The sequence below is a fragment of the Ailuropoda melanoleuca genome, chromosome 14 (assembly GCF_002007445.2).
Source record: "Ailuropoda melanoleuca isolate Jingjing chromosome 14, ASM200744v2, whole genome shotgun sequence".
NCBI classification, from domain to species: domain Eukaryota; kingdom Metazoa; phylum Chordata; class Mammalia; order Carnivora; family Ursidae; genus Ailuropoda; species Ailuropoda melanoleuca.
This window is the reverse complement of record NC_048231.1, coordinates 27,095,094-27,121,626: the sequence shown is the minus strand read 5'-3', so window position 1 is coordinate 27,121,626 and position 26,533 is coordinate 27,095,094. Positions and strand designations below refer to the sequence as shown.

Genomic DNA, 26,533 nt, shown 5'->3' with positions numbered 1-26,533 from the left:
CCACTCTCCCTCTCTCTTTTTTACTGTTTCTCACCAGGGTATGGGAATATTGCTCCAAGCACTGAAGGAGGCAAAATCTTTTGTATTTTATATGCCATCTTTGGAATTCCGCTCTTTGGTTTCTTATTGGCTGGAATTGGAGACCAACTTGGAACCATCTTTGGGAAGAGCATTGCAAGAGTGGAGAAGGTCTTTCGAGTGAGTACTGCATCTATTTAAACCCTAACCTCTTTGATCCAACTGGCTTTTTAGCCTGATGGGATCCAGAAGGAATGATCAGGGTGTTATCATATCATTGTCACTTTTAATGGACGAGTTTAATGTTATAATTGATTTTCTGTTTTGGCCAATGGTAGTCACAGGTACTATGCCTAAACTCCCTTCTCTTTAGCAGTTTCCTTCATTACAGTGGTATTTCTGGAATCACAACACAAGAGGGTTAAGTACAGGTGTGCCAAAATGAGGTTTTCTGAAGGTGGGAGGCAAATTAAGTTTCATCTTAAAGATGGAAGATGGGTTTCTAAGTGTATTTGCAATAAAGTAGAGAAGTAAACCCATTTGTTTTGTTATTGAAAGGTCTTCACTCCCTTTTATTTCCAAGTCTGGTGTCTTTAGACTGATCCTGGTTTCTAAGACCTCTTCCGGAAGGCTGGCTTTTCCAGATATGTGTCGTGCTTTGTATGTGTCTCTTCATGGCCCCACGCTCTCTGTCCTCTCACTTCCGAGTGCTCTTTCAGCAATAGTACACTGATGTACTAATTTATACTAAGGTGGTGATGATTGCTATTATCTTAGAGGGTTTTTTTTCCTTCCTGAGAATACTTACCTTTAAACAAGGGACAAAAACTCAACTCAAGGAATTTATTTGCTAAGGATGGCTTTCCTGGCCTCAGCGATAGGTTTGTGGAACAATATGATTGGCCTGGGATTCCCAAGGCCCTTTACCTAACACTTATTCATATGATTTTACAGAAAACTTGTTTGGCTCAGGTGTAACATCGTTTCTGCTCTTTTTCATTATTGACCTAGTTCTTGAGTCTTTCAAACCGTCTTCAGGGAGTTGTTTCTGATGATGACTTAATATCTATAAATGACAATTTGAGACCTTTTCAGAATCTAGCAATGATGGGCAAAGATAGATCAGCGGTGAGTTCTAACACTGCATTTGTTTTTCTCTCTGAGACAAGACATCACGACTTCTCTTTAGAAAAAGACAGGGGAGCTCCCTAGGTGAGCGGTTTCAGGTTTATGAGAGTGGAGGAACGGGGCAGGAGAACTGGCTTAGAGCCGCCTTTTATGAACTCAGTGATCCTGGGTGAGCAGCCTCAGTTTACTCATCGGTGAGAAAGAGGAGGATAGAATTCAAATCCATGTTAGAAGTTTCTGGTGAGGATTAAATGAAAGAATGTATGGAAGACAGCTTGGCACAGGGCCAGACACATACAGTTCAGCCCTCCCGAAAGAAACCCTTATTGGCAGCCTAGCCACCCATTCAGATTTCATCTGAGGAGCTCAGGGGTGCAGGGACGTTCCTGGAATGTCCCACAACCTTTGCTCCCAGGTGCTGGCTGACCAGCTGGCTCATTAGAGCGTGCACTTGGGCTTAGTGGTCACCATGGAAACCGTCAGGGCTCAGCGTCTCTGCTTCTCAGATGTTCAGGTCTCCCTAAACCAGACGTGGCAACCCGTCTCCAAGAGCTGTTTTGAGCTTCTCAGAGGTGCCCTGGTAGCCGGGGCCTCATGGCCCTCCAAGTTAGAGAGAAATGAGGCTAGTGGATTGAACACTTAGAAGAACAGGATTCAAATGGAGAAATGACTGATCTGGCATTTTTATTTTTCTGTAGCTGCTCTAGATCTCAGTTTCCTTATTTGTAGACTGAAAGGATTGCACGAAAAGCTTTTGAAATTCCCCGTTTAGAAAAAAAAAATTACTGTATTCTAAATGAAGGAAGGGATTGCAATCATTGTGACCACATCTGCTACTGAATTTGGGGACTTAGTGTCCCCTAATGAGTTTCGAGCTACAAGGAGAGAGTACTAGTCTCCTTCCCTTAAACTGCCTCTCGGATGGATGGTACAAAGGACTCTGGGACAGAGCCTTAAAAACCTTGCGTTTCACTTTTATGCTGATGGCGCACTGAATTCCTTGCAGCACCATCACCACCGAAGACTGGGAGTCTTTTAGGAAGGAAACCGCGGTATATTATCGCATTGACAGCCTGCGATGCATGCATTTGCAGAACTCAGAGGAGGGTGCTGTTGGAAGGGGTGACTGAGTTCCAGGAGGAGTGGAAGCGCACTTCCTGAATACAGAAACAACCCAGCTGCACTTCGCTGGCTGCCTCCAGTTTTGGTGGAAAATCTCAAAGCACTTTGCCATTCGTTTAAACGACATCTCAAAGGCCAGCTCCTCTTAGGTGACGACTTGAAAATGGAAAATTTTGTAAACAACAAAGTTGGGGGTTGTGGATTTTTAGCTCCTGTGGGGAAGGTACATCCCCCCCCATTCAAGGATTAAGTCTTTTTCTTCATCTGCTGTGTTTTCTCTCAGCTGCAGGGAAGAGACGATTTTTAGTTCAGTAAAGATAAAATATAAAATAAGCCTTCTGGGGGCCTATGTTGTGAAGTGACATGATTTGGGTCCTTCTACCACATTCCAGGTCTGAGCCTCATTTTAAAGAGTTACTGGAGGTTAATGTATTATCTAGGAATGCTTTTGGCTGCAGAGTCATACAATATCTGGGTTTATAGCAAATGAATAAATAAAACCTTTTTTTCCCTTCTCTTTTTTTTCCGCTTCTGAAATCAGAAATAATTTTTAGAGAAATAGACATGGGAGTCGATGAAGATTAAGATGTCAGCTTTAATGCTGACAAGCTGATCAGAGGCTGTAGCTTTGTTTTTTGTTTTTTAAAGATTTTATCTGTTCATTTGAGAGAGCAAGAGAGTGAGAGAGCGCATAAGCAGAGGTGCAGAGAGAGAGGGAGAAGCAGACTGAGAAAAGAACAGGGAGTCTGACACATGGCTCTATCCCAGGACCTGGAGATCATGACCTGAGCCGAAGGCAGATGCTTAACTGACTGAGCCACCCAGGCACCCTGTAGCTTTGGTTTTGATGCCAGAAAGACTTATTAGCCACTTCAGCCTGAATCAGAAGGGCCTACCTGCTGTGTTAGCTTTCTACTGATGTATAACAGATTATCGCAAGTGCGGAAGCTTCAAACAACACCCATTTATCGTGTCACAGTTCTGTAGGTCAGAAGTCTGGGCGGGCTTGGCTGGGTGCTATGCTCAGCATACCATGGGGCTGAAATGAAGGTGCTGGCTGGGTGGGGCTCTGGATCTGGGGAAGAGTTTGCTTCCTGACACATTCAGATTTTGGCAAAAATCAGTTGCCAGGGGTCGTAGGACTGAGATTCCTGTGTCCTTGCTTGTTGTCAGACAGAGGCCTCCCATTCTCGGCTTCTGGGAGTTGTCTGAATTCCTTGGCACATGGCCCCTCCATCTTTAAAGGCAACATGGAATTCTTCTGGTGTTTTGTATATCTGTGACTTCCCTTTGTCCCTCTGCCACCAGCCTGAGAAAGTGTCCTGCTTTTCAGGGGTCATATGATTTGATCAAACTCACATCTCAAGGTCAACCATGCCATATGATAGATGACAGTCATGGGAGTGAGAGCTCATCACAGCAGAGGTCCTGGGGATTAGGGTGGGGTATTTTCACGGGCCATTTTAGAAATTCTGTCTCTTCTAGTCATTGGCAGCACCGGGCCCCTTAATGAGAGCAGGGTCAGCCCAACTAACCTTGCTAAATCATAGAGGGAAAAACAAGTATACCTCTGCATAGCAGACGATTTCAGATGCGAGAAGAAGAGGGCAGAGCTCAGTCCCTTCTGCTAAGTCTGCCTGTAAGTCACTTGTCTTATTGAGCAGCCAGAGTGTTCCTCTGGCTAAAGTCCTTCCACGTCAAACATGAGGCCAGGAAAATGGACATTGCCCCAGCACTGATTAACCGTGGGTTAAAAGTTCAGCACTTACTTATCTTGCATAGCAAGAAGCCTGGAGGAAGGCTGTTTCAGGTTTGGCACATCAGTTCCCCAGTGAGAAGATCAGGATCGTGGTACCCGTTCTGATGTGTAGATTTTCCCCCCACACCGCCAAGCAATTCTTTGATGCCAACTAGATGTCCTACAGTTCAACTCAACTCTGACTCTATCTACCTAGAGATAGCATCAGATCCCATAGGTTAAGGGCTCAGTCCCAAGATGGCCAGGCATGAGTCCAAGTTGTCCCCTATGCTTCTGACCACATGGCTGTAGATCATAGGTTCCCACAATCCCCTCTTTGAGTTCAATAAATCTGCTAGAATGGCTCACAGAATTCAGGAACCAGTTTACTCACTAGATTACAAAGGATTGTAAGGGATATAAATCAACAGCCAGATGAGGACCTGCATGGGGTGGTCCTGACTAAAGGAGCTTCTGTCCCTGTGGAAGTTGGGGCCTGGCACAGTAGCACATAGAAGCTTTCTCGTTCACCAACCTGGAAGCTCCTTGAATCCCCTCCTTTTGAGTTTTTATGGAGGCTTTATTATATAGGCCTGGTTGAGTCAATCACTGGCCATTGATGATTGATTCAACCTCCAGCCCCTCCCCCTCCAAGGAAACCAGGAGGTAGGGTTGAAAGTTCCAACCCTCTCCTTCTGGTTGATTTCCCTGTCAACCAGCCCCCATCCCTAGGTGATCCAAAAGTCATGTCACTGACATAACAAAAAACACCTTTGTTGCTCTCATCACAGGAAATTCCAAGGGTTTTAGGACCTCTGTGCCAAGAATGGGAGGAAGACCAAATATTTGTTTCCTGTTACAAATCACAACTTTACACAAGGTTACACATGTTTTGTTCTCTCTTTCTGTGCTGCTGTCCTAGGCATGTTGGCTTTTCATCCTCAGGCTTGTTACCTCATGGTTAGCAAGATGGCTGCCTCAGGACCGAGTATCATGTTTTTACTCGACCACATTTAAGGCAAGACAAAACGTCTCCTTTTATGGGAGAAAAATCTTCCCCAGAAGTTACCCTGCAGACTTCGCTCTGTCTCACTGACCAGAACTGGGTCATATGACCATTCCTACCTGCAAGGGAAGTTAAGAAAGTGAGTATCTGACAAAGAAGAGTATTTGACGATCCATTGATCGAGACCCATGGTTCTCAAAGTGTGGTTCCCTAGACCATCAGCATCAGCATCCTCTGGGAACGGGTTAGTAATGAAAATTCTTAGCAAAGTTGGGGCCCAGCAATCTGTGTCTACCAAGCTTTCTAGGTGATTCTGATGCCTACTAAAGTTTCAAAACCTTTGGCACAGAGGAATCATGCTTTCTCTCCTGGGGCTGACTACCTTGCTGTGATGAACAAAATGAGAATTCCAGTAGTGAAGAAGAAGTTGGGGTAAGCAAATAAGAGCGTCTGGCTCAGGTCCGGTCTACCATTAGCTGCAAAGACCATTCATAGGGAAGCTATCTTCCCTCCTTGTCATAAATCGGGTGGTCTCTGGGATCCTTGAATCAGTCAGGGAAGACTAACTTATGCGGGGGTATCAAACAATCCTAGCTTTCTCTCACCCTTGCCAGAGCTGCTGTAGCCGTGGGAACCCTCCAGGCTGAGGAAGAAAGCTGGGCATTGTACCCTGGCCATTAGGAGCTTTGGCCTTTTGGCCCAATGGCTCCAGCTAGTCAATTGGCCCCGCCCAGCCAGAAAGGGGGCCTGGAATGCATAGTTTGATCACCAGGAAGTGATTTCCAGGATGGGAAAAAGTATGAGTACTAGTGATGTCTGGGATTATCTGTGGGCCCCTCTACGGTGATAAGCATCCTTAAATTTAGATGCAGTTGGCCTGTGGGTCACTCTTTGGGGAACGCTACTCTGTGAGGCTCATTTCACATCTGAGAAATGGAACCCACAATTTATTAAGTGACGTGGCTAGAGCCACATAGTGAGTTGGGGGTATAGCCTGGACTTGAACCAGTAATCCTGCCTTAACCTCTTCCAGGTGGGCCAAAAATATTAACTGCCAAATATAGTCATCCATGCTACGAAACCAACGTAGAGTGTAAGATTTTTGAACATGCCATGCTAATTCATGGAGATGATTTTTAAGTATTTATATAACATAAAGTAAAACTAATTCTTCCTGGGTTTCCAGAGGGAAATCTGGGCAGTTAGTAAGGAAGGATAATTATTTGGAATTAAATAAGGTTGACCTTGGGCTCTGAAGCAGATTTTGGAAGCGGGAAGCTTCTGTCTCCCCTGCTGTGGGCTGGCTCTTTTGCTGGGCCGGGCAGACCGTCACCTGATAGGATGCTGTAGGAAAACTGGCTAGATTTTGGACTGGATCCCATTTTCTTGCTCTGAGCTGGACTTTGGCCTCTGGTGGGAAGCAGCTGCCTCTTTTTATCTGGCTAAACAGCAAGCTTTTTGATATTACCTTTAAAACTAAGAGACACTATTTCTTCCTTGGCCTCTTCCCCCAAGGATACAGCAGAAATGTTTACTTGCCTTTGGAGCCAAAGCAGCCTCAGTGTAGCTGACAGATAATAACATATCACCCTGGGCTTATCAGCGCCTTGATTGCTTGGGGACTTTAGAGGCTGTGAGATGCTTAAGACGGGGTGATGACAGTCTCAATCTGCTAATGATGTTCAATTAGTGGGCTAATCAATCACTTTGGATTGCAGGCAGGGGCTGGTGGTGGAAGCCAAGGACTGCGGGGGGCCTCTGCCATGTGCCTGGCATGAGTCAGGGAAACCCTTTGAAGGGCACACATGGCAGGAACCTTCTGTTACTCACAAGTGGTCTTTGAGCTAGTCCCCAGTAGCAATGGGATTAACTTAAAAGAATTATTATTTCAAGAAGATAAAAGCTCTTGTTTTGGAAACTGGGTGTTCTTTTCAGGTCTGTGGGTTCAACTACAATTTCTAATTCTATTAGTAGTGCAAATACTCATCGGGTATTACTTACGTACACCAGCCTAAAGAGGCGGGGGCAGGGCGAGGTGGTAGGCTGAGAGTGCCCAAGTGTGTGTGTGTGTGTGTGTGTGTGTACATATGTGTACGTGTCTGTTTGCCTCTGTATCACACCTACACTAGTGCATACTGTCTTAAACATTCCTGAGACATAACTCAGTACAATTCATGTTACATGGATAATGTGGGTTTATTTTGATCAGACAGAGGATCCCGGTTTTAATGTGAACAATTGCTTTCTTACTTTCCCTAAGGGACTGGGAAGGAGTGGGAGGTAATCGTTTTAAAAACAATTTCAAAGAAGATAAATATTTTTAAAGCTTTATCAAGCAGGCCTCTTCTAAATTAGTTTAAGGATATTGTCTGGCTTTAACGATAGGCATGGATGTGAACTTGAGACATACTCCATAAATGACATTCACAAACCAGACTGCACAACATCTGTTTTTTTAAAGATTTTATTTATTTATTTGAGAGAGAGAGAGCATGAGCTGGGGGAGAGGCAGAGGGAGAGGGAGAGGGAGAGGCAGACTCCCCGCTGAACAGGGAGCCTGATGCAGGACTCAGTCCCAGGATTCTGGGATCATGACCTGAGCTGAAGGCAGACGCTTAACCGACTGAGACACGCAGGTGCCCGAATGCACAACATCTGTAAATGACAGCCCGTGACACAGTCTGTCCATGAATGGCCCCCGCTTTTCTCTCTTCCTGTAACTCAGGGTTGCTCCGCCTTGTCACTGTGGACACTTGGGGCTGGGTTATTGTCATGGGCCCTGCCCTGTGCATTGCAGGATGTTTGGTGACATCTCTGGCCCCCACTCACTAGGTGCTGGGATCACCAGTGCCCACAGTTAGGACAGCCAAAACCATCTCCAGACATTAGTAAACGTCCCCTCGGGGCAAAATCGCCCCACTTAAGCCACAGCTCTGCTGAGATATAAGAGGTCAGTTGTCCCACAGGTCCCAAGGTGCATGCCCTGCTCCCCTGGCTGAATCTTCCACTCCCGTTCCAGGGTCCCTACCAATGGTCTTACCTGGTTTTTCAGTGCTGGTGTCACTCCTGCCCAGAGCTCTCCTCTCTCACATGGGTCCGTAAAGAGGGCTTTAGAAATTTTATGCTCTGCGAATAAGATCGTTTCTCACCAATGAGGGAAAATGCCTGGGGACCTGACCCTGTTGATATACACAAACATAGATTGTTCTGGCTGTTTTTTTTTTTTAGCAGGCAAACCGTCTCAGCACTGTCATTAGTGGACCCTGTAGGAACTAATTGGATATATGATTCTTCCTCTTCTTTGGCTCATCTTTGGTAGCTAGCTGGTGTCTGTTTGGTGTTTCCTGTTGCCATCCGAGATCACTGTAGGCTTCAATGGCTTTTAAAATGCATTTTCACTCTTTTCTATAAACATTAAAGCTTGCAAACTCTTCCTAAAATATAGCTACTTAAAATATTGCCCACATAGTGTTTAACATTTTCACATTTTTAAGGTAGCTTTAACAAAACCCGTCTCTGGCAAGCTTTGATCACAGGTAACTTCTGGGAATCTGACTGTTACTTAGAGGTGGCCAATCACTCATGAACTTCTATGTGTAGGACCTTTGTAGGGAGCCTTGGATTTGTCATTTGTCCAGTGGGATTTGGTCGAGGTCAGACTGAGGATTAAGGCACCTCAGTAGTGAAGTCTAGAGATGAGTTGCTAACCTGCTTTGAGAGTTTACTGTATGCCAGACCGTGGGCTGTGGGCTTTACCAGAGTGAGCTGCTCCACAGCCTTCCCGGGCAGACCAGTATCTTCTTACTCTTATGAGATTGGAATGCTTAGACTGCTCTGTGACCTGCCCAAGGTCACCCAGCCCCTAAGCAACAGAGTAAGGATTCCAAAACCGGTGACCCTGCCCCAGTTTGCATGCATAGACTTAGTCTTTCCACTATCCTTCCTTCCTTCTTTCTCTTGTAAGGTAGGGTTGGCATCTGATAGTTCAGAAGAGTCTCCATGAAAGATTTAGGAAGACCCGGGGACAGATAAAGATGGCTAGTTGAGGAAAAGTGAATGTTGGCCCTGTCTTTCTCTGCTTTCCAAGGGTTCTGGTTTTCCAGCTTCATATGATCTGTTGATACTTCGAATTGGACAATAGTCTCTGATTCTTCTCTGTGCATCTGCGTTATCTCCCTAATATTGGTTCATTATTAGCAAATGTCTGTTTCTTGGTGTTCCCTTCTTTTGGAAATTCATCTAGGATTTAAATGTCCCCTTGCTCATGTCTGCTATGTGACTAATGCTAATGCGAGCTCATAGAAAGGCTTATGCTGTCCTAACGGCTGCCTCATCCTGGGCCACCTGCAAGAGAGAAGTTGCCAGACAGATGATATTCTCCACTCTGTGTTCGTCCACCTTGTCACCCCACTTCATACAACTCACTCAGTGTGGACAATAAGAGGAACACACAGCTCAAAGCCAAGCCTCTTGGTGATCTGAGCTGGTCTTACCTTCAAACACATTCTCCTTTTCCTGGATTCATTGAGTTGTCTCAACATTCTGCTTCAGTGGTTTTGAGAATCTGGAGTTTGAGGGAACCAACACCAAGACCTTGATTCCCAGTGGGGATTTAACTCAGTCCTAAGTTCAAGAAATGTTGTGGAAGAAGTTCTTCCTCAGTGGTCATCCAATAGAGGAAAGATTGTGCAAGATTTTTATGGATATTCATTATCTGCTAGGACTTGCCCATTAAGCACATGATCACTTTCTAGAATCTCAGGGGTTTTATTAAGGCATTTTATATCTTTGCATGTTGGGGCCACCACAAGTCCAGCGATGCTTTAAATCTACCACATGGTAACCTGTTTCTAAAACTTCCAGGTGCTGGGTGCCTGTGTGGCTCAGCTGGTTAAGCGTCTGCCTTCAGCTCAGGTCGTGATCTCAGGGTCTGGTCTGCTTCTCCCTCTACTTTTCCCCCTGCTTGTGATCTCTTTTTCTTTTTCTCTCTCTTGGATAAATAAATAAAATCTTTAAAAAAAATAAAACTTCCAGGTACTTTTGAGTTAATGAATTTAATGCAAGAATTGTATTAGGACTCACATTTTTATTAGTATCATCAAACCAGCTTAACAGGTGGGTGATGATTTCCCATGTTCACCCTTCATCACCAATTTTCACAGGCTAGTTTGGTCACGCTGGAAGGCACTGATTTAATAGACTAATAATCCTTTGCCTTTTTATAGAACTCTTTTCTCTTTTTTGGTTACCTTTGTCAATGTAAAAAAAAAAGGCTTTTTTTTTTTTTTTTTTTTTTTTTTTTTTTTACACACATTTAGCCTCATGCTGCCTCTGTGAGTCAAGAAAGTAATAACCCACTCCGGTGTAGCTTACAACAAATTAAAATTGAGAAACTCCCTTGTTGAGCTGAGTCTGCCCATCACGGTGCTGGGCAGCAATGAACATGATTTCTAAGTAACACTATGTCAGTAGTCATTGATAAATTTCGCATTGCTCGAGGAAAGGGAAATTGTTTGGAAGACACCCTCATTGAGAGGCATGCCACTTTTCGGAACACCCGCCCCAAAGAGGCAGCTCCCTTGGGACGTGACTGCACGACGGGGCGTAGTATAGTCATACTGCTGAGTAGGCTCTGAGAGCTCCGTGTAAGGCAGGGCTGCCCGGACTAAATCTAGCCCAGGACATGTGCGTTCCTGTTGGAGGAAATACACTTTGTCTTTCTGGGGGGAAATGCTTTGTTTTTTAATTTTCTGCAAAGAGCTGCATCTGTGCATTGTAGCGTTTTCGGTGTAATGGTTTTGTACTGTGTCTTGAGAATTTACTGCTGAGCTTTAGTCTCTCTTTAGCACAGAGCTGTGGTTCTCACCCTGTGGGTGGTGGGTTCCCAGGGGCCGGAGGTTCTATTTTAAAAGATCAGAGGATTACTTTTTGTGCTTCAAACATTGCTGGTAGAAAGAATAAATAGTAGGTCTCCTTCACGTATATACTACCCTTTTCCGAATGTACTTGGAGGAATCATCATTAAGAATTCAATCAGTGTGTATAAAACATTCTATTGTGTGCCTATTGAGGAATTTCTTTTTAATGTTTAAAAGGGATTCTTATACTCAAAAAAGTTGAGTACAAAGGGACTGAGCAACACTGGCTTTTCAAATCAGTGCTGTTTCCATGTCATTCTGGGTTCTCTTTTTTTCCATGGAATTAACATTTTTGTCCAGGCCATAGTCACTGTTTCAAAGAAATTCTCTTCTCATTTAAGATAACCCCAGGAGTTAGTGGGATACTTCAGAGCCTTGCTTCATCATTTTTCCTTATGCCTTTTTTTTTTTTTTTACTGTGGGAAATTGACCATTTTCACCATTTAAAAATGTCTGGTTCAGTGGCATTAATTACATTCCCGTTGTTGTGCAAACATCACCACCATCTGCCTCCAGAACTTTTTCATCTTCCCAGACCGAACAATGTACTCAACCAACACTAACTCCTCGTTCTCCCCTCCCCCAGCCCCCCCCACCCCGCAACTGCTATTCTATTTTCTGTCTGGGAATTTGACCACTCTGGAGACCTCATGTAAGTGTATCATGCAGGACTTGTCCTTTTGTGACAGGTTTGTTTCACTAGTATCGTGTCTTTAAGGATTCCTGCATGTTGTTGCATGAGTCACAATTTCCTTCCTTTTTAAGGCTCAGTGATATTGCACTGTTGTATATACTACATTTCTGTTTATCCATCATCTGTTGATGGACACTTGGGTTGCTTCACCTTTTGGCTGTTGGGAATAAGTGCTATGAGCTCAGGCGTGCAAATATCTAAGTCCCGGTTTTCAGTTCCTTTGAGCCATATCTAAAAGTGGAATTGCTACCCAGCCATTGCACTACTGGGTGTTTACCCCAAAGATACAGACGTAGTGAAGAGAAGGGCCATATGCACCCCAATGTTCATAGCAGCATTGTCCACAATAGCTAAATCGTGGAAGGAGCCGAGATGCCCTTTAACAGATGACTGGATTAAGAAGCTGTGGTCCATATATACAATGGAATATTACTCAGCTATCAGAAAGAATGAATTCTCAACATTTGCTGCAACATGGATGGCACTGGAGGAGATAATGCTAAGTGAAATAAGTCAAGCAGAGAAAGACAATTATCATATGATTTCTCTCATCTATGGAACATAAGAACTAGGAAGATCGGTAGGGGAAGAAAGGGATAAAGAAAGGGGGGGTAATCAGAAGGGGGAGTGAAACATGAGAGACTATGGACTCTGAGAAACAAACTGAGGGCCTCGGAGGGGAGAGGGGTGGGGGAATGGGATAGACTGGTGATGGGTAGTAAGGAGGGCACATATTGCATGGTGCACTGGGTGTTATACGCAACTAATGAAGCATCNCACATATTGCATGGTGCACTGGGTGTTATACGCAACTAATGAATCATCGAACTTTACATCGGAAACTGGGGATGTACTGTATGGTGACTAACATAATATAATAAAAAAACATTAATAAAAAATAAATAAAAGTGGAATTGCTGGGTCATGTGGTAATTCTATGTTTAACAGTTTGAGAACCTGCCAGACTGTTTCCACAATGTGGCACAATTTTACTTTTTTTTTTATTATTATTATATTATGTTGTCACCATACAGTACATCCCCGGATTCCGATGCAAAGTTCGATGCTTCATTAGTTGTGTATAACACCCAGTGCACCANGCACAATTTTACATTCCCACTAGCAATGCACACGGGTTCCAATTTCTCTACATCCTCACCAGCACTTGTTTTCTGCTTTTTCTCTTTTCTTCCACTTTCAAAGGCTGCAGAGACGGCATTTGGTAAATGGCTAGCTGATTGCTCCTCCGGTCCTGGCTGCCCCAATGGCTGCCATCCTGTCGCACTGGAGGCAAAACGGCGAGGCTGTGCCTTGTGCCTTGTCTCCCTCTTGCACCTGCCCCCTCCAGCCTCCCACCCTCAGCTCCATCTGTGTCCCTGCGCTTGTCCCCATCATGCTTCCTCAGCTCCGGCCCTGCAGCAGAGCTGCCGGTAGGGAGGGTGGCTCAGTGCCAGGCCACCTGGGGTCCCTGCATGCTGGTGACGTCCGGTGTCCACCTGGCCTTGCTGCTGCTCTGACACTGTTTTATCCACCTTGTAATGTTTCGTTCTCCAGCTTCCCATTGTGGCCGCTCCTTCCTACCTCTCCCCTGTTCACTTTAATAAGCCATTATCAAATAATGCCTTCTGTGTTTTCAACACTGGGATGTGTGACGATGAGCAGGAGACACTCCTTCCCCAGGAAGAAACAAACAGATGAAGACCGATGTCCGTGATGAGACTGAGGCTCGGGTAGGCTGCCTCTGAAGCCACATGCCTCAGTGCTGAAGCCCTGATCCACCACTTACCAGCCATGTGACCTTGGGCTATGCCCCTTTCTCTTTTTAAAAATTATTTGTTTTTATTTTTTAATTTTAAGTTTTTTAAATTAAGCTTTAAATTCCAGTATAGTTAACATACAGTCTAATATTAGTGTCAAGTGTACAATACAGGGATTCAGCACTTCCTTACAGCACCCGGTCCTCATCAGGCCAGTACGCTCCTTAACCCCCAACACTTATTTCCCCCATCCCCCGACCCCTCCCCTCTGGGAACCATCGGTTTGTTCTCTATAGTTAACAGTCTGATTCTTGGTTTGTCTCTGTCTCTATTTTTTTCCTTTGTTCATTTGCTTTGTTTCTTAAATTTCACATAGGAGTAAAATCCTATGACTTTTGTCTTTCTCTGACTTATTTCCCTTAGCATTGTACCTTCTAGCTTCATTCATGTTGTTGCAAATGGCAAGATTTCATTCCCTTTTATGGCTGAATAGTATTCCATCGTGTATATGTGTGTATGTGTGTGTGTATACACACACCACATCTTCTTTACCCATCGATAGACACTTGGGCTGCTTCCATAATTTAGCTCTTGTAAATAGTGCCGCTATAAACATAGGGATGCATATATCACTTTGAATTAGTGTTTTTGTATTTTTTGGTAAATACCCAGTAATGTGATTACTTAATTTTAGGGTAGTTGTATTTTTTAATTTTTTAAGGAACTTCCATACTATTTTCCACAGTGGCTGCACCAGTTTGCATTCCAAGCAGTAGTGCACAAGGGTTCCTATTTCTCCATATCCTTGCCAACACCTGTTGTTTCCTGTGTTGTTGATTTTAGCCATTCTGACAGGTGTGAGGTGATATCTGTGGTTTCGATTTGTGCTTCCCTGATGATGAGGGATGTTGAACATCTTTTCACGTGTCACTTGGCCATCTGGATGTCGTCTTTGGAGAAATGTCTGTTCATGTCTTCTGTCCATTTTTTTTAAAGATTTTATTTATTTATTTGACAGAGAGAGAGACAGCCAGCGAGAGAGGGAACACAAGCAGGGGGACTGGGAGAGGAAGAAGCAGGCTCCCAGCAGAGGAGCCTGATGTGGGGCTCGATCCCAGAATGCCGGGATCACGCCCTGAGCCGAAGGCAGACGCTTAACGATTGAGCCACCCAGGCACCCTGGCTCTTCTGTCCATTTTTAAATTAGATTATTTCTTTTTGGGGTGTTGAGTTTTATAAGTTCTTTATATATTTTGGATACTAACCCTTAACAGATATGTCATTTGCAAATATCTTCTCCCATTCAGCAGGTTGCCTTTCAGGTTTCTTTTATCTTTCAGTTTTGTTGATTGTTTATCTTCATTGTGCAGAAGCTTTTTATTTTTATAAAGTGCCAATAGTTTAATTTTGTTTTTATTTCCTGTGCCTCAGGAGACATATCTAGAAAAATATTGCTATGGCTAATGTCAGAGAAATTACTGCTTGCACTCTCTTCTACGATTTTTATGGTTTCAGGTCTCACGTTTAGGTCTTTAATCCATTTTGAATTTATTTTTGTGTATGGTGTAAGAAAGTGGTCCAGGGTCATTCTTTTAAAAGTAGCTCTCCAGTTTTCTCAACACCATTTGTTGAAGAGTCTGTCTTTTCCCCATTGGATTTTCTTGCCTCCTTTGTTGAAGATTAATTGACCATATAACTGTGGTCAATTAATTTCTGAGTCTTTTATTTTGTTCCATTGATCTATGTGTCTGTTTTTGTGTCCATTTCTTTATTTGAAAAATGAGGTAAAAATAGTAGCTCCCCCTTTTGGCATTTAGTTGATGCCTGAGAGCCTGCCTGATACGCACACAGTCAGCACTCAATACATGCTGTTACTGTTAGAATAAGCATGCCATTTGCGATGGGAGCCCAGAGGAGGGACTTGTGAATTCTAGCCTGCATATCTGACATCACACACGTGTTCAGTGCTGCACCTGTCTTATGTTGCATAATAATGGGTTGTTCTTTTTAAGACAAGCATAAGGGCCTTGAATATAGAGCTTGGATGCCTTTTGTTTTTCTGTCCCTTTGCCAGACCTGCTCAGTGCTGAGCACTTTGGGGGCATAAATACTTAAGTAAATACTTACTGATTGTGAATTGATTGGAGAGGAAGGGGAGATGACCAGATTCCTTTTGATACACCCAGGGTGTGCAGGCCATGCAGTACCCCCACAAACCCCAAACGAAGAAGAGATGCTTGCTGACACTGCCCTTAGTCCTACCCTTCTTGGGAATGGGCTGGGAGATGCATGGGCTGGAGAAGTTTAGGGAACAGCAGTAACAGAAGGAATCTGATGGGCAGGAGGGCTTGGGCCTGGGACAAAGCTAGTTGTCAGTCATTGTCCTACAAGGAAAAGATGCCTTGGCCGTGACTCAAAGAAAGAAGAAAATAGAAGGTCTGAGTGTGTCCCTGCTGTTCTGTCTGAGCGACAGGGGCTCTGCCTCCCTGGCTGCACTTAATGGGCTGCAAATGTATATGCAGATGTACCCATGATGTCCCATCACATACACAGATTCTAGTAAAAGGAAAGTCAAAGAATGAAAAAGGATCTATTTTAGCTACATGCTAATCGCATCTCAGCTGGTGTGTGCTCTCACTAGATCTTGAAAACAAGAGCCAGTTCATATTTTTATAAAGCATCAAAATGTTCCCAGACCTTCCCGAAAGATACTTGGCCCCCAAATATTCAAAAAGACCCTTGAAAGATAGGTTTTGCTCTCCAACACCCTGTCTCTCATGTTCGAATCCTATGTACATGTCCCTGTGGCTCTGCTTTGATGGAATGATGTCTCCTCTGTCAGTTGTTTCCATGCCTTGGCAGACGTGAAATATTTTATTTTATTTTTATTTATTTATTTATTTTTTAAGTAGGCTCCAGGCCCAGCATGGAGTACAATGTGGGGCTTGAACTCACAACCCTGAGATCAAGACCTGAGCTGAGATCAAGAGTCAGACACTTAACTGACTAAGCCACCCAGGTGTCCCAGCAGAAGTGAATTCAATAGAAACACCAACAGTCTTTCTACAGGAGTTTTTTTATTTGGCTCTCTACCTATCCGCACCCCCACACCCTGTTACCTCTTCCAGCGGCATAGGCACAAACAAATGTGTTGGGCATCTCGGCTCAGTCAACAGGACTTTCCCTTCCAATTTAACACCACGTTGCAGTTTAGTTTGAACAATTAGTAACGGGGATATATAGCGTGCAGTTAAAAAAAGGATAGGAATTTATGTATGAGTTTAAGAATAGAGTACAGAGAGCTTCTGTGTGATTTTAAAAATGAATTTTACTGAGTACTGCAACAGAGTTGGCACCAAAGCTAACAAGAAAGCAAATATCAACATTTAAAATAAAATGCAGACATATCAGTGCCATATGGCGTTCTTGCAGTGGTCTTACCACTTTCTTTGGCTTTCATCCTTTTTCTGAATCGCTGTTTGCTTCTTGCCTCTGCTGCTTTTGGTTCTGTATTTCTATGAGGTGTTTTTCTCTTTTACCTTCCTTTGGAGGCTTGTCAACCTTTTCTCCAGGGAAGAGGAGGAAGAGGACCTGTCCAGATGGCCATAGAAACATGTGACACCTGCTTCTGGGAGCCACTATGGGGAGAGCTTGAGGGTTGATGAGATTGCCCCCTGCCTGAAAAATGGGCACGTTGCTTCCTGTCCCTTTTCCATTTAAAAAAAAATGATCACATGCCTTTAGTTTTAATAATATTTCTAGAAATGTCTTGAATTCAAATTCTTCTCTTATTATTAGGGAAGCAACAAAAAGATGAACTCACTAACCATATTTTGTGAAAAGTTCATATCAAAATTAAAAAAAATTTACAGTTAGCGTTCTGTCTTGGAGTGAGATCCTTGATGGTTGTATTTGGGGCAATGTCTCCACTTCCACGGGGAACCTTCAGGGGGCCTGTATCCATACTGACTGTGCCATGGTCTCTTCTTCGGATGTTTGCATGGCGTATGGATGGTGCTTCCGACAGGCCCCATTGTCCTCCGGCTCTGAGGGTAAATGTCAGTTCTTCAGGGAGGTTTTTCTGACTTTTTTTTTTTAAGATTTTATTTATTTAATTGTCAGAGAGAGAGAGCACAAGCAGGGGGAGTGGCAGGCAAAGGGAGAAGCAGGCTCCCAACCGAGCAGGGAGCCCGATGCAAGACTCAATCCCAGGACCCTGGGATCATAACCTGAGCCAAAGGCAGATGCTTCACCGACCGAGCCATCCAGGCATCCATGGTTTTTCTGACTTTTAAATGAGGTCAGCACCCAGTACTCCCAGAGCACCTTGTACACCCCAGAATAACATTCATCTCCCCGAATTGGAGTTACATGTTTAATGCCTGCCGTCCCCATCAACCTGAGAGCTCCGCAAGGCCCCGTCCTGTCTGCGTCCTCAGCACAGTTTCTAGCACAGCGCCTGGCGCCCAGAGCACGGAATCCATACTTGATGAGTGAATGCATGGGCATTACCATACATTTTGATATGGAAGAAGGCCTCAAAACCAAAGTAGCACTGTGTGCAAATGAATGTCAATGGAAAAAAAAAAAAAAGCCCCCGTCTTAACCTTTGAAGTGCAATTATTTTGATGGAAGGATGGTCTGTAGGGTAGCGGTCCTCTGATAATGCCTCCTGCACACGACACATGGTATTTGTGTACCTGGGACTTTCGTCTCATCAGGCAACACCTGTAAGTATAATTCCACAGACTTTCCAAGTCAACCTCGAATATGACGTACAGTTTACTTTCATCCAGTGGTTCTCAACCCCGTAATACCCAACACCCCATTTTATAGCAAGTATCCCTTCTTGCCCATTCACCACATAGAAATGAATTTCATAGAGAGTGCAACTGATCTACACATCTAATTTTGCAAATTTCAGTGCTACTTTCTAGCTGCGATATGAAGGAGAGATGAAAGGTAGGTCATTTAGAATAGAATAATATGCTTCTGTCATTGGCGGTTGGTCACGAAACCCCCCAGAGAGCCACCAGAGCAGTGAGCTCCTGCCATTTACATGTGGAATACAGTTGCTCCAGACATGGGTCAGTTCAAGTGTGTCCTACCAGTGATGAAAGTGCCACCCCCCCGCGTGATGTCCTTTTCCAAAAGGGAGAACAGTTCTCGGCAGGGTTCCAATTAGTCAAAATTCAGCCTTCTTGCAATGTACGTTGGAGTCATATTCTTGTAAAATTCAGCTTATATTGAAATTATGCTGAAAAAAATTGTGTGTGTGTGTGTTTATACGTAAAACGGAGTTAGTTAAGTTCTCAGGTCACGTAAGTATAAACATGAATTTTTCTCAGTGGGATATTCAAAACTCACACTACATTTGGGATTATGGTCTGATCTGTGGCATTCACTCTTGCAGACAGGATGTCTGAACATCCTCGCCCCCTCCCGCTGCGTGCCAGGAGTGCCCCTCGGATTGGTGCGACAACACAAACATCTCACAGATTTACCAGTCACCGCCTACGGTGTTATAATCTAAATGGGGTTGTAAGGAAAAAAAAAAAAAACCTTCCGGAGAGCTCTTGTGTAACTTCAGGAATACCCAGATACAATTTCTATCCCATTGAGGCAGTTCCATCCCACAGATGTGTACTGTGTGGTATGTGTGTATGTCCAGCGCCTGTGTCTCTCTGTAATATATGCCCCTTCTAGCATTCGATGTTACAAAATCAGGACAGTTTATCTCTTTCTGGCTGAACAGTTTTATTTTAGGTCCTTCATACATTAGCTTTCCTCAAACAATTGCTCCCCTATTTTCCCTCAGTGCTAAAAAAGAGGGAGCGAGTGTAGAAAGACACGCCGCATATTTGCTGCAAAGACAGGGAGACACGCCTGTAGGTGGACAGCAAATGCAGGACAGGGGAACGCGCCAGGAGCAGCGGCAGCCGGGAGAGGATGGGTCACGCTAGCCAGAAGGCAGAGGGCTTCCTGCTGGAGGCAGTAGTGGAACTGTGTTGTGAGGCGCCCACGGGAGTTTGACAAGCATAGAAAGGGGAAGAACATCCCAGCAGACAGAACAGAAGCGTGAAACGGAACTGTGGGCACCAGCAAACGATTCACTCTCTTTAGAGAGTAAGCTGCAAAAATAGCTGGAATCAGAGACAAGACGGAGAGGCCCAGCGGGTGCTTGCTGGCAGTGGGGCTCCCTGACACTTTTGCTCAGGAAGGGGGTGTCCACGTTCTGTGGGACGAGGAGGTGGCAGGGCAGCAGGCAGGATGCAATTACCGCCGTGGAACAAGGCCACATCCTCACGGCGGCCACTGCCACTGTTGGCAAATGTCCCTGGGATTCTGGAGGCTTAGACAAGGCTCCTCTCTTCACTTTCTTTGTGGGGAGTATCGACTCCTCCTCTCTTCCAGTTTTCTCCCAAGGGCATGGCCATCATCTCATTCCCACAAGGAAGGAAGACAAGCAGTGTTGTCAAAGACGGTGTGATTTCTCAAGGGAGCCACACAGCGGTCAGGAGCACAGTCCCCATCGCCTCTCCCTTTTCTCCGCCTTGCCCCTCTCGCTTCCAGCCTTGCCGTCTCTTTTTCCTTCATTGCAAAGACGACAAAGAGCACGGCCATTGTAGAGACTTTGGAAAACAGAGTACAAAGAACAAAATAAAATCACGTGAAAACCCATCGTCCAAAGAGACGTACCGTTTGCACGTCGATAACTGTGCTCCTGAATCTTTTCTCTTTGCATCTTTAGTCCAAACGCCGGCCGCTGCCCTGGCACACAGCAGATCCCGCCGCAGCCCCCCTTCCCAGGGTCCTCTGCCCTCTGGTGCCTGCGGGGGCTGTCACTGATGTGTGCCTGTGTCTGTCCTGGCCGCAGCCTGTGTCTTCTCCACTCACTTGTCTGGGTGGCCAATCTCCGCTCTGGCCAGCAGCCTCTCTGGGCAGTGCTGCTGGTCCCCTCCTGCAGGTGCCAGACCCTCTACCTCAGCCAGCCCGAGGGAGGAGGCTGATATCGCTCTCTCTCTAACTCCCCATCCTGGGAATGCTTGCAGCCCCTTCCACACCACGGCCGAAACTAGCTGTCATCTCTCACAAGACTTTTCTGAAGACTTAGAAATGCCAGAGAGATTGCCCAAGCAGTTATATATCATGTCTTGGAGACCAGACTTGGGAGGTACCCAGCCAAGAACAATGACCCAAATCATGCCACAGGACTGGTTCTGGAAGAAGCCACTGCCATTTCTGATGGAGCAGATAGAAGCTGGCCCCGTTGACCATAGGGATGCCAGGCCCTCCCTAGATGCTGCCGCTAGAAACACCCTTGTGACTGCCCCTGGAAGTGGCTTATGACCCCATCATTGTGGCCAGCAGCCCCGGGATGGAACCCACACAGTCCCTACTTCTCTAGGGTTGGTGTGTCCACTGCTGCCTGCCACCTCACTGCCCCCATGGAAGCTTCCGTTTAGTGCGGACCGGTTCCACCTTGATGGGGGGCAAGTTTCTCTCTCCACACCTCCACCCTGTTTAGTGTCCATGTCTCTCAATCTCTGTTCGGGAGACTTAGGGGGAGCCAGGACTCCTGTGATGTAGCCTGGGCACAGGAGCTGAGGGAGGACGCCTCTGCATCTCACCCCTCCCTCTCTGTCCCTGGCCCTCCAGGAAGCAGGTTCTGCTAAGGCCACTTGGAAGACCATAGGAAGAGGAAGTCCCTTCCACCCTTCTTTCCTCTCCAGGCTGAATGGCCATTCTGCCGGCTCTCTGTCCCTGACCCTAGCCCAGGCTTAATGAGTCTGTGGGAGAGAGGAAAGTCGTTATGCAAGGATGCCTCTGGGAATCTTCGCTCCTCACTTAGGGATAGCCTTTGGGATACCAGAGAGAGAAAAGAGGAAAACACACAGAAAACCGTAGAAGGGATACTCCAAGATCAAGTCTGTCACCTGTCTCACTAGTGTCTGGGTCAGAGTCTGACTTATGTCTCTGTAGTTGGGAGAGCCTGGGCTGCGTGCTTGAGTCTTTGCACTGGGGAGGCTGGGACAGTGAGTCGCTGGCATGCCTCAGCCTCTGTACTGGGAGGAGGGCTGTTCTGTTCTTCTCATCAGTGAATTTAGCTCAGTAGGTGCAAAATAAATATTTACTGAATGAAAGAGTAGAAAAGTTCTAGAATTCTACTCCATTCACAGCTTGGAAAATTTTCTGCTGAAGAAATCTTGTCCGACCTGATGTTTCTATCAAGTTGCCTCAATGCCGGGCTTCCTAGTTTAGGATTAATTTCTGAAAGATTTTCTATGAAGCTGTATGCTTTAGTGAAAGCATCCCTGTATGCTTTCTCTAAAAAAGTGTTTGTCTAGAAAGAAGGAAAGGCGTGGTGTGACTCTTGGGAAGGGGATTGCTTACCACATCCCCAGTAAAACCCAGGGATGTGCACAGGTATTGACTCAATGATACCCATGTGCATTTTTAAGGTATCGACCTAGATCTGGCTGATCTTGGGGACTTTCTCCAAATCTTCTAACAAGCAAGATAGGCCACAGACAATGCATGCTTCTTTGCCACTAATCTTGGTTCCTGGGCATGTAGACAGGCATTCTGGGAAGCCCACTAGAAGTTCACAAGGGCCTGCTCTCTGGGCTACTCATAGCTGAGAACGGAGAGATGGGGGCCTATGAAGGCTTTCTACTCTCCCACGCTTCCTGGGTACCCTCGGATGCTGGTTCCAGTGAACAGTGGCCTGGCTCGGAGATGGCCAGAAAGGATGAGAAAGAGTCAAAGCCTCCTTGATAAGCCACAGCGCACTGTTTACTTTGCTCAGTGTGTTACTGGCTGCATTATGACTATTGGATCCCCAGCTCCATCCCTCAGCGTGTCTTGTCCCTGTGGAAGGTTCCTGTCCCTTCAGAGAGCCCCAGCCAGGGCCTGGCCTTGCTTAATGACTTCTCCCATTCTTCACCTCCTTCTAGGACAGACCCCTCAGTAGGAGGCCTGTTGTAATTTCTTTCCTTTCTGCTTTCATTATATGTGTTCCTCCTTGGTGGGGCAGCTATGGTCTAAAGAAGGGAATTCACCTTCCATTGAGGACAACTTGCCCCACTGGACCCAGTCTGACCTCTCTCTTCCCTTCATTGTGAAGTAACTTTTGAGCTGTCACTAACATAAAAAACCATGGTACCAGGAGGACCGTGGGGAGGAGAATTGAGATGATGGGGGTCTTTGAAGGAGACAAATAAATAGCATCTCTTTTTGGCCACCCAAGGTATGAACTGATTGAGAAGTAAGACAAAGGAGATGAGGCACTGAAGCCTAGTGTTACTATATTTTCTCAACGCTGGAGAATATGGTTTATATCTGTGGAAAAATGGGTTTCTTAATAACAGACCCAGAATGAGACAGAAGATCATTAGGCCATTTCTGGAGGTCAGCTTGTTCCCAAAAAGAAGGGAGAGGAAGAGGCAGAATGCTTAGTTCCTGGGTCAGAGAAAGGCTGGAGAGAGGCCATGTGTGTTAGAGCAGGGGGAGCCCCTTGCACAAGAAAGAAGCACTGGGGTGGGATCTTGTTTTCCTGGCTATTGTGGATTGCTTGGCCAATGAACTGTGACCCTGACCCTGTTGGCCGGGGGAGGAGAAGAGGGAGGCAGCTTCTGATGTCTGGAGCATTGTTACTGCAGTATTATCATTGTATGCTTGTGTAGATGACGGTGGGAGGGCATTTTGGGGTGGAGGCATTGTTTCCTGTGCTGGTCAAATCTGGGTAAAGTAAATTTAGAATTTGGATGGATGAGCAGGTAGGTGGGGCATCTACTGGGGTTGCCGGGAGTTATTCTGTTGAGATGGCTCATCCTGAGGCGTGCCCATCCTCCCCTCCTTTCCATGGTCTTGCCTTTTGAACCTCTGCTGAAGAGAAGGGCCATTCTTCAGCCAAGGTTGCATGTAGGTGTTTCCTACATTGGCATGATTGCCTCTGAGTTGTTCCAATTCCTGGGACACAGTTTCTGAGGGCTTAACTCACAGAGATCCAAAGATCAGCCATTACAGTTGGCCCGCTTTTGTATTCCACATACCAGAGCTATGCGAATATTTATTTCTTCTCTCTCAGGTAACATTTTTAATCAGTAGGATGTCATGAGGTACCACACTTTGCCTTCAAGACCCAAGAGCAGGGCTGGACACCATGGACAGCGCCACAGACTGTGTCAGCCAAAGACTCCGATGTTCCCACCCCACCTCACCCACTAGACTTCCTGTACACGAGAAAGGAACGTTTCTCTCTTTTTAAACCACTGTGTCCCTTGCAACCAGAACAGCCCCTGGTATGTAAAGGGTCCTTAAAAATTATGGGCTGAGTGAATTAACAGGTGGTATTTTGAGTGCAAACTCTTGTGTTCCGATCCAGTATTACCTCCAAATATTCAAAGCCACTGAATTTTAGAACAGAAAACTTGCAAAGATTTTCATGAAAGTGTTCCTAGGGTGGAACAGCTGAGAATTTTTATTATTTATGGATTTTAATTTTTCTCTATCCCAGGTGTACCTACATTGGCATTTCAGTGATAGAAACAATTTAATTGTATCTACCGAAAGCTTTTTCAAAAACTTTGCATGGTGATACAGGCAGAGCCCCGAACTGGCCAGTAATCTGTGAGATGCTGCAGGGTGGCTCAGGTAAAACTTGGTGTGTATGTGAATTGAGCTATTGAGCTGAAAAGAGACAAGATACATTTGTGTCTTCAGCTTTTGAGGAGGACGTTTTCCATAGGCTCCATGGAGATTTTGCTGCATGATTCTCGCTAATGTGTGTGTATGGTATGTGTGCTGTGGAGATGATAGCAAATGGTGTTTACCAGCTCTGCTCATAGTTTATAAAATTGTTGGTCCTACATAGCTATTCACTGTGATGTTGAAACTCTTTGTTGGAACTGGACGTTTTAAAAAGAAATCTTTGTGGCAAACATAATAATATCAGAAAATAAAGTCAGTTCTTCTGTGAGGCAGTTCCCATTATCTTTCCATTTTGAGAAATTATTCTCAGTTCAGTTGTATTACCATGGTGATGTGTTTGCACTTCAACAAAACCAAACCAGACCAAAAGGAGAGCTCTGCACGTCTAGCTCCTGTCCTAGGATTTTTATTGCCGTATCCTTATTATTAAATAACATCTCCAAGGCTCTGGCTAAAAATCACAATGAAGTATCAATTTCCCCAGCCAGACACAACAACCTGGATTGCTAATCTCAGAATTCTAAGAAATCACATAAAAGTGAAAAGGAGAACGACACTAGAGGGGCAAAAATGAAATAAAGAACCAGCCCACAAATGGATAGAAATACACTTGTTCTCTAAAATAAGATTGTGGAAGCAAGCAAACACAGGGAGGGCATTTTGCTTAATGAGAGTTGAACGTGTGGCTTAGTCCTCTGAGGTCTGAAACAAATAAACACTTCCAAGATTGTCAGCATGCACATCCCTCTCTCAAAGGAGAGAACTCTTAGAGCTGGCTCTCCGGCTCTCTGTTTGTGAAGTTTGTTTTGCTCTTTGGAATAATTTCACATAGAGTCACGACAACAGAATGAACTCTACAGGAGGTGGGTTTCCCAGTTCTTGGAACATTCCTGCAGTTAGTGCCAATCGGGAGGCAGGAAATAGTTTTGCATAATGCTATTTGCATAAGAAGGAAAGAACACATCCTTTCTTCTAATCAACAAAGTGTGAAAAAAGGTTTGGACAGATGTGCACAGCCATCCTCTCCCTCCTGCCCAAATATTGTTATCGAACCATCTCTTCCAAGGTAACAGTTTTGTTAGCCCAGGAACACATGAGTGCAGTCGGATCTGGGGTCTCACAAAGCTTTTTGCTAGCTGCTCTGCTTGCTGGTAAATAAGCAGTGTGATTTTGCTTAGCAACCCCTCCATGGAAGGACAGCTCGCTTCTGTAAGTAGTGGGGAGGTGGGGAGGTGGCAGAGGGGGGCAAGGAAAGCTAGGTATGTGCCTCTCTGCGGCTAGTTCCTGACATCGCAAACATTATCTGCGATTCTTGGCGGTCTCGGAAGGGTGGTGAAGAACTAGGGGGAAATTAATGGAAAGGCAAATAAAAAAGTTTTCAAGATTGTGGGCTGAGACCATCTGAGAGCTCCACCCAGGCCAACACAGAACCAAGGGAGAATGAGGACCTTTTTCTCATTAACAACGAGGTAATTATATGAGATAACGTATCCAGGAAGGGACAAGCAGCAGTGACTTCCTGAAGCTAAATGAAGATTATCTGAAGCCAGACAAGAGGGAGCATTCCTCAATAGCTTAGCGCGGTATGAAATCTGGGACTGTCCACAGCTGAGATGAGATTTGAACCTTTACATCAACGATAATCATTAACGATCCCTGAGCACTTAGCAGGCAGTGTGCAAAGCTCTTACACACTTATTTAATCTTCCAAATAATTCTGTGAGGTGGATTCTCCGTGTCCATTTTATAAGGGAAGAAACTGATGCCCAGAGAGGTTGAGAAACTTGCCTGAGGTCACCCAGCCACATAGCAGTGGGGATGGGATGTGTCTTAGGCCGTCTACCCTTAGACTCCAATTTCCCAAACACCCTTTTACAAGTGGTAGTGTGCAGTTGCGGGGCCTAACGGGGATAAGAAGCCCAAAGACCACTGGATGACGTGTAAGAAAGTTTGTGCTTCCATCTTGAAAAGTGTTCAGTTAAGGTAACTGTTTTTGTTCTGTTTTAATATCTAGAGGGCAGCAAAAACATGGGTATCCAAAATAATATATATTGCTAAAACCTTACATTCATGCCTTTTCCTTTTATAGTGAACTATGGATATACACATTTACACACACACACACACACACACACACACACACATGCAAGACACTTGACTTCTTAAGTCCCTAAAATACCCCAGTGATTGAATTCTCCAAGCATTCACTGAGCATTACCCTAGGACGTCTGGAAGAAGTCCCTTGGGGACTGCCTTGGGAGGTGAGGTGAACGGTGGTGAAATGTTAACCTTGCTGATAAACTCTCCAACAGAGACACCATGATTTCACCTTTGTTACATAGCTCCCTCCCTGCCACCAAACAAATCCTGTCCTGTGCTGTCGTCCCTTCTGCCCACCGCGGGGAGCCCGGGAATGTCTCCAGTGTCCTACGTACTTGC

At 45.1% G+C, this 26,533-nt stretch overlaps 1 protein-coding gene across 2 annotated transcripts in view; it reads left to right on the top strand.

Annotated features, from left to right (window-relative positions):
* KCNK10 (potassium two pore domain channel subfamily K member 10) overlaps positions 1–26,533 on the top strand; it is a 129,414-nt gene that overhangs the window by 87,432 nt on the left and 15,449 nt on the right. For both annotated transcript variants that reach the window (XM_019800393.2, XM_011225843.3), the window contains exon 4: positions 38–198. In XM_019800393.2, coding sequence (XP_019655952.1) covers positions 38–198 — 161 coding nt within the window. The remainder of the gene's footprint in view (positions 1–37; positions 199–26,533) is intronic.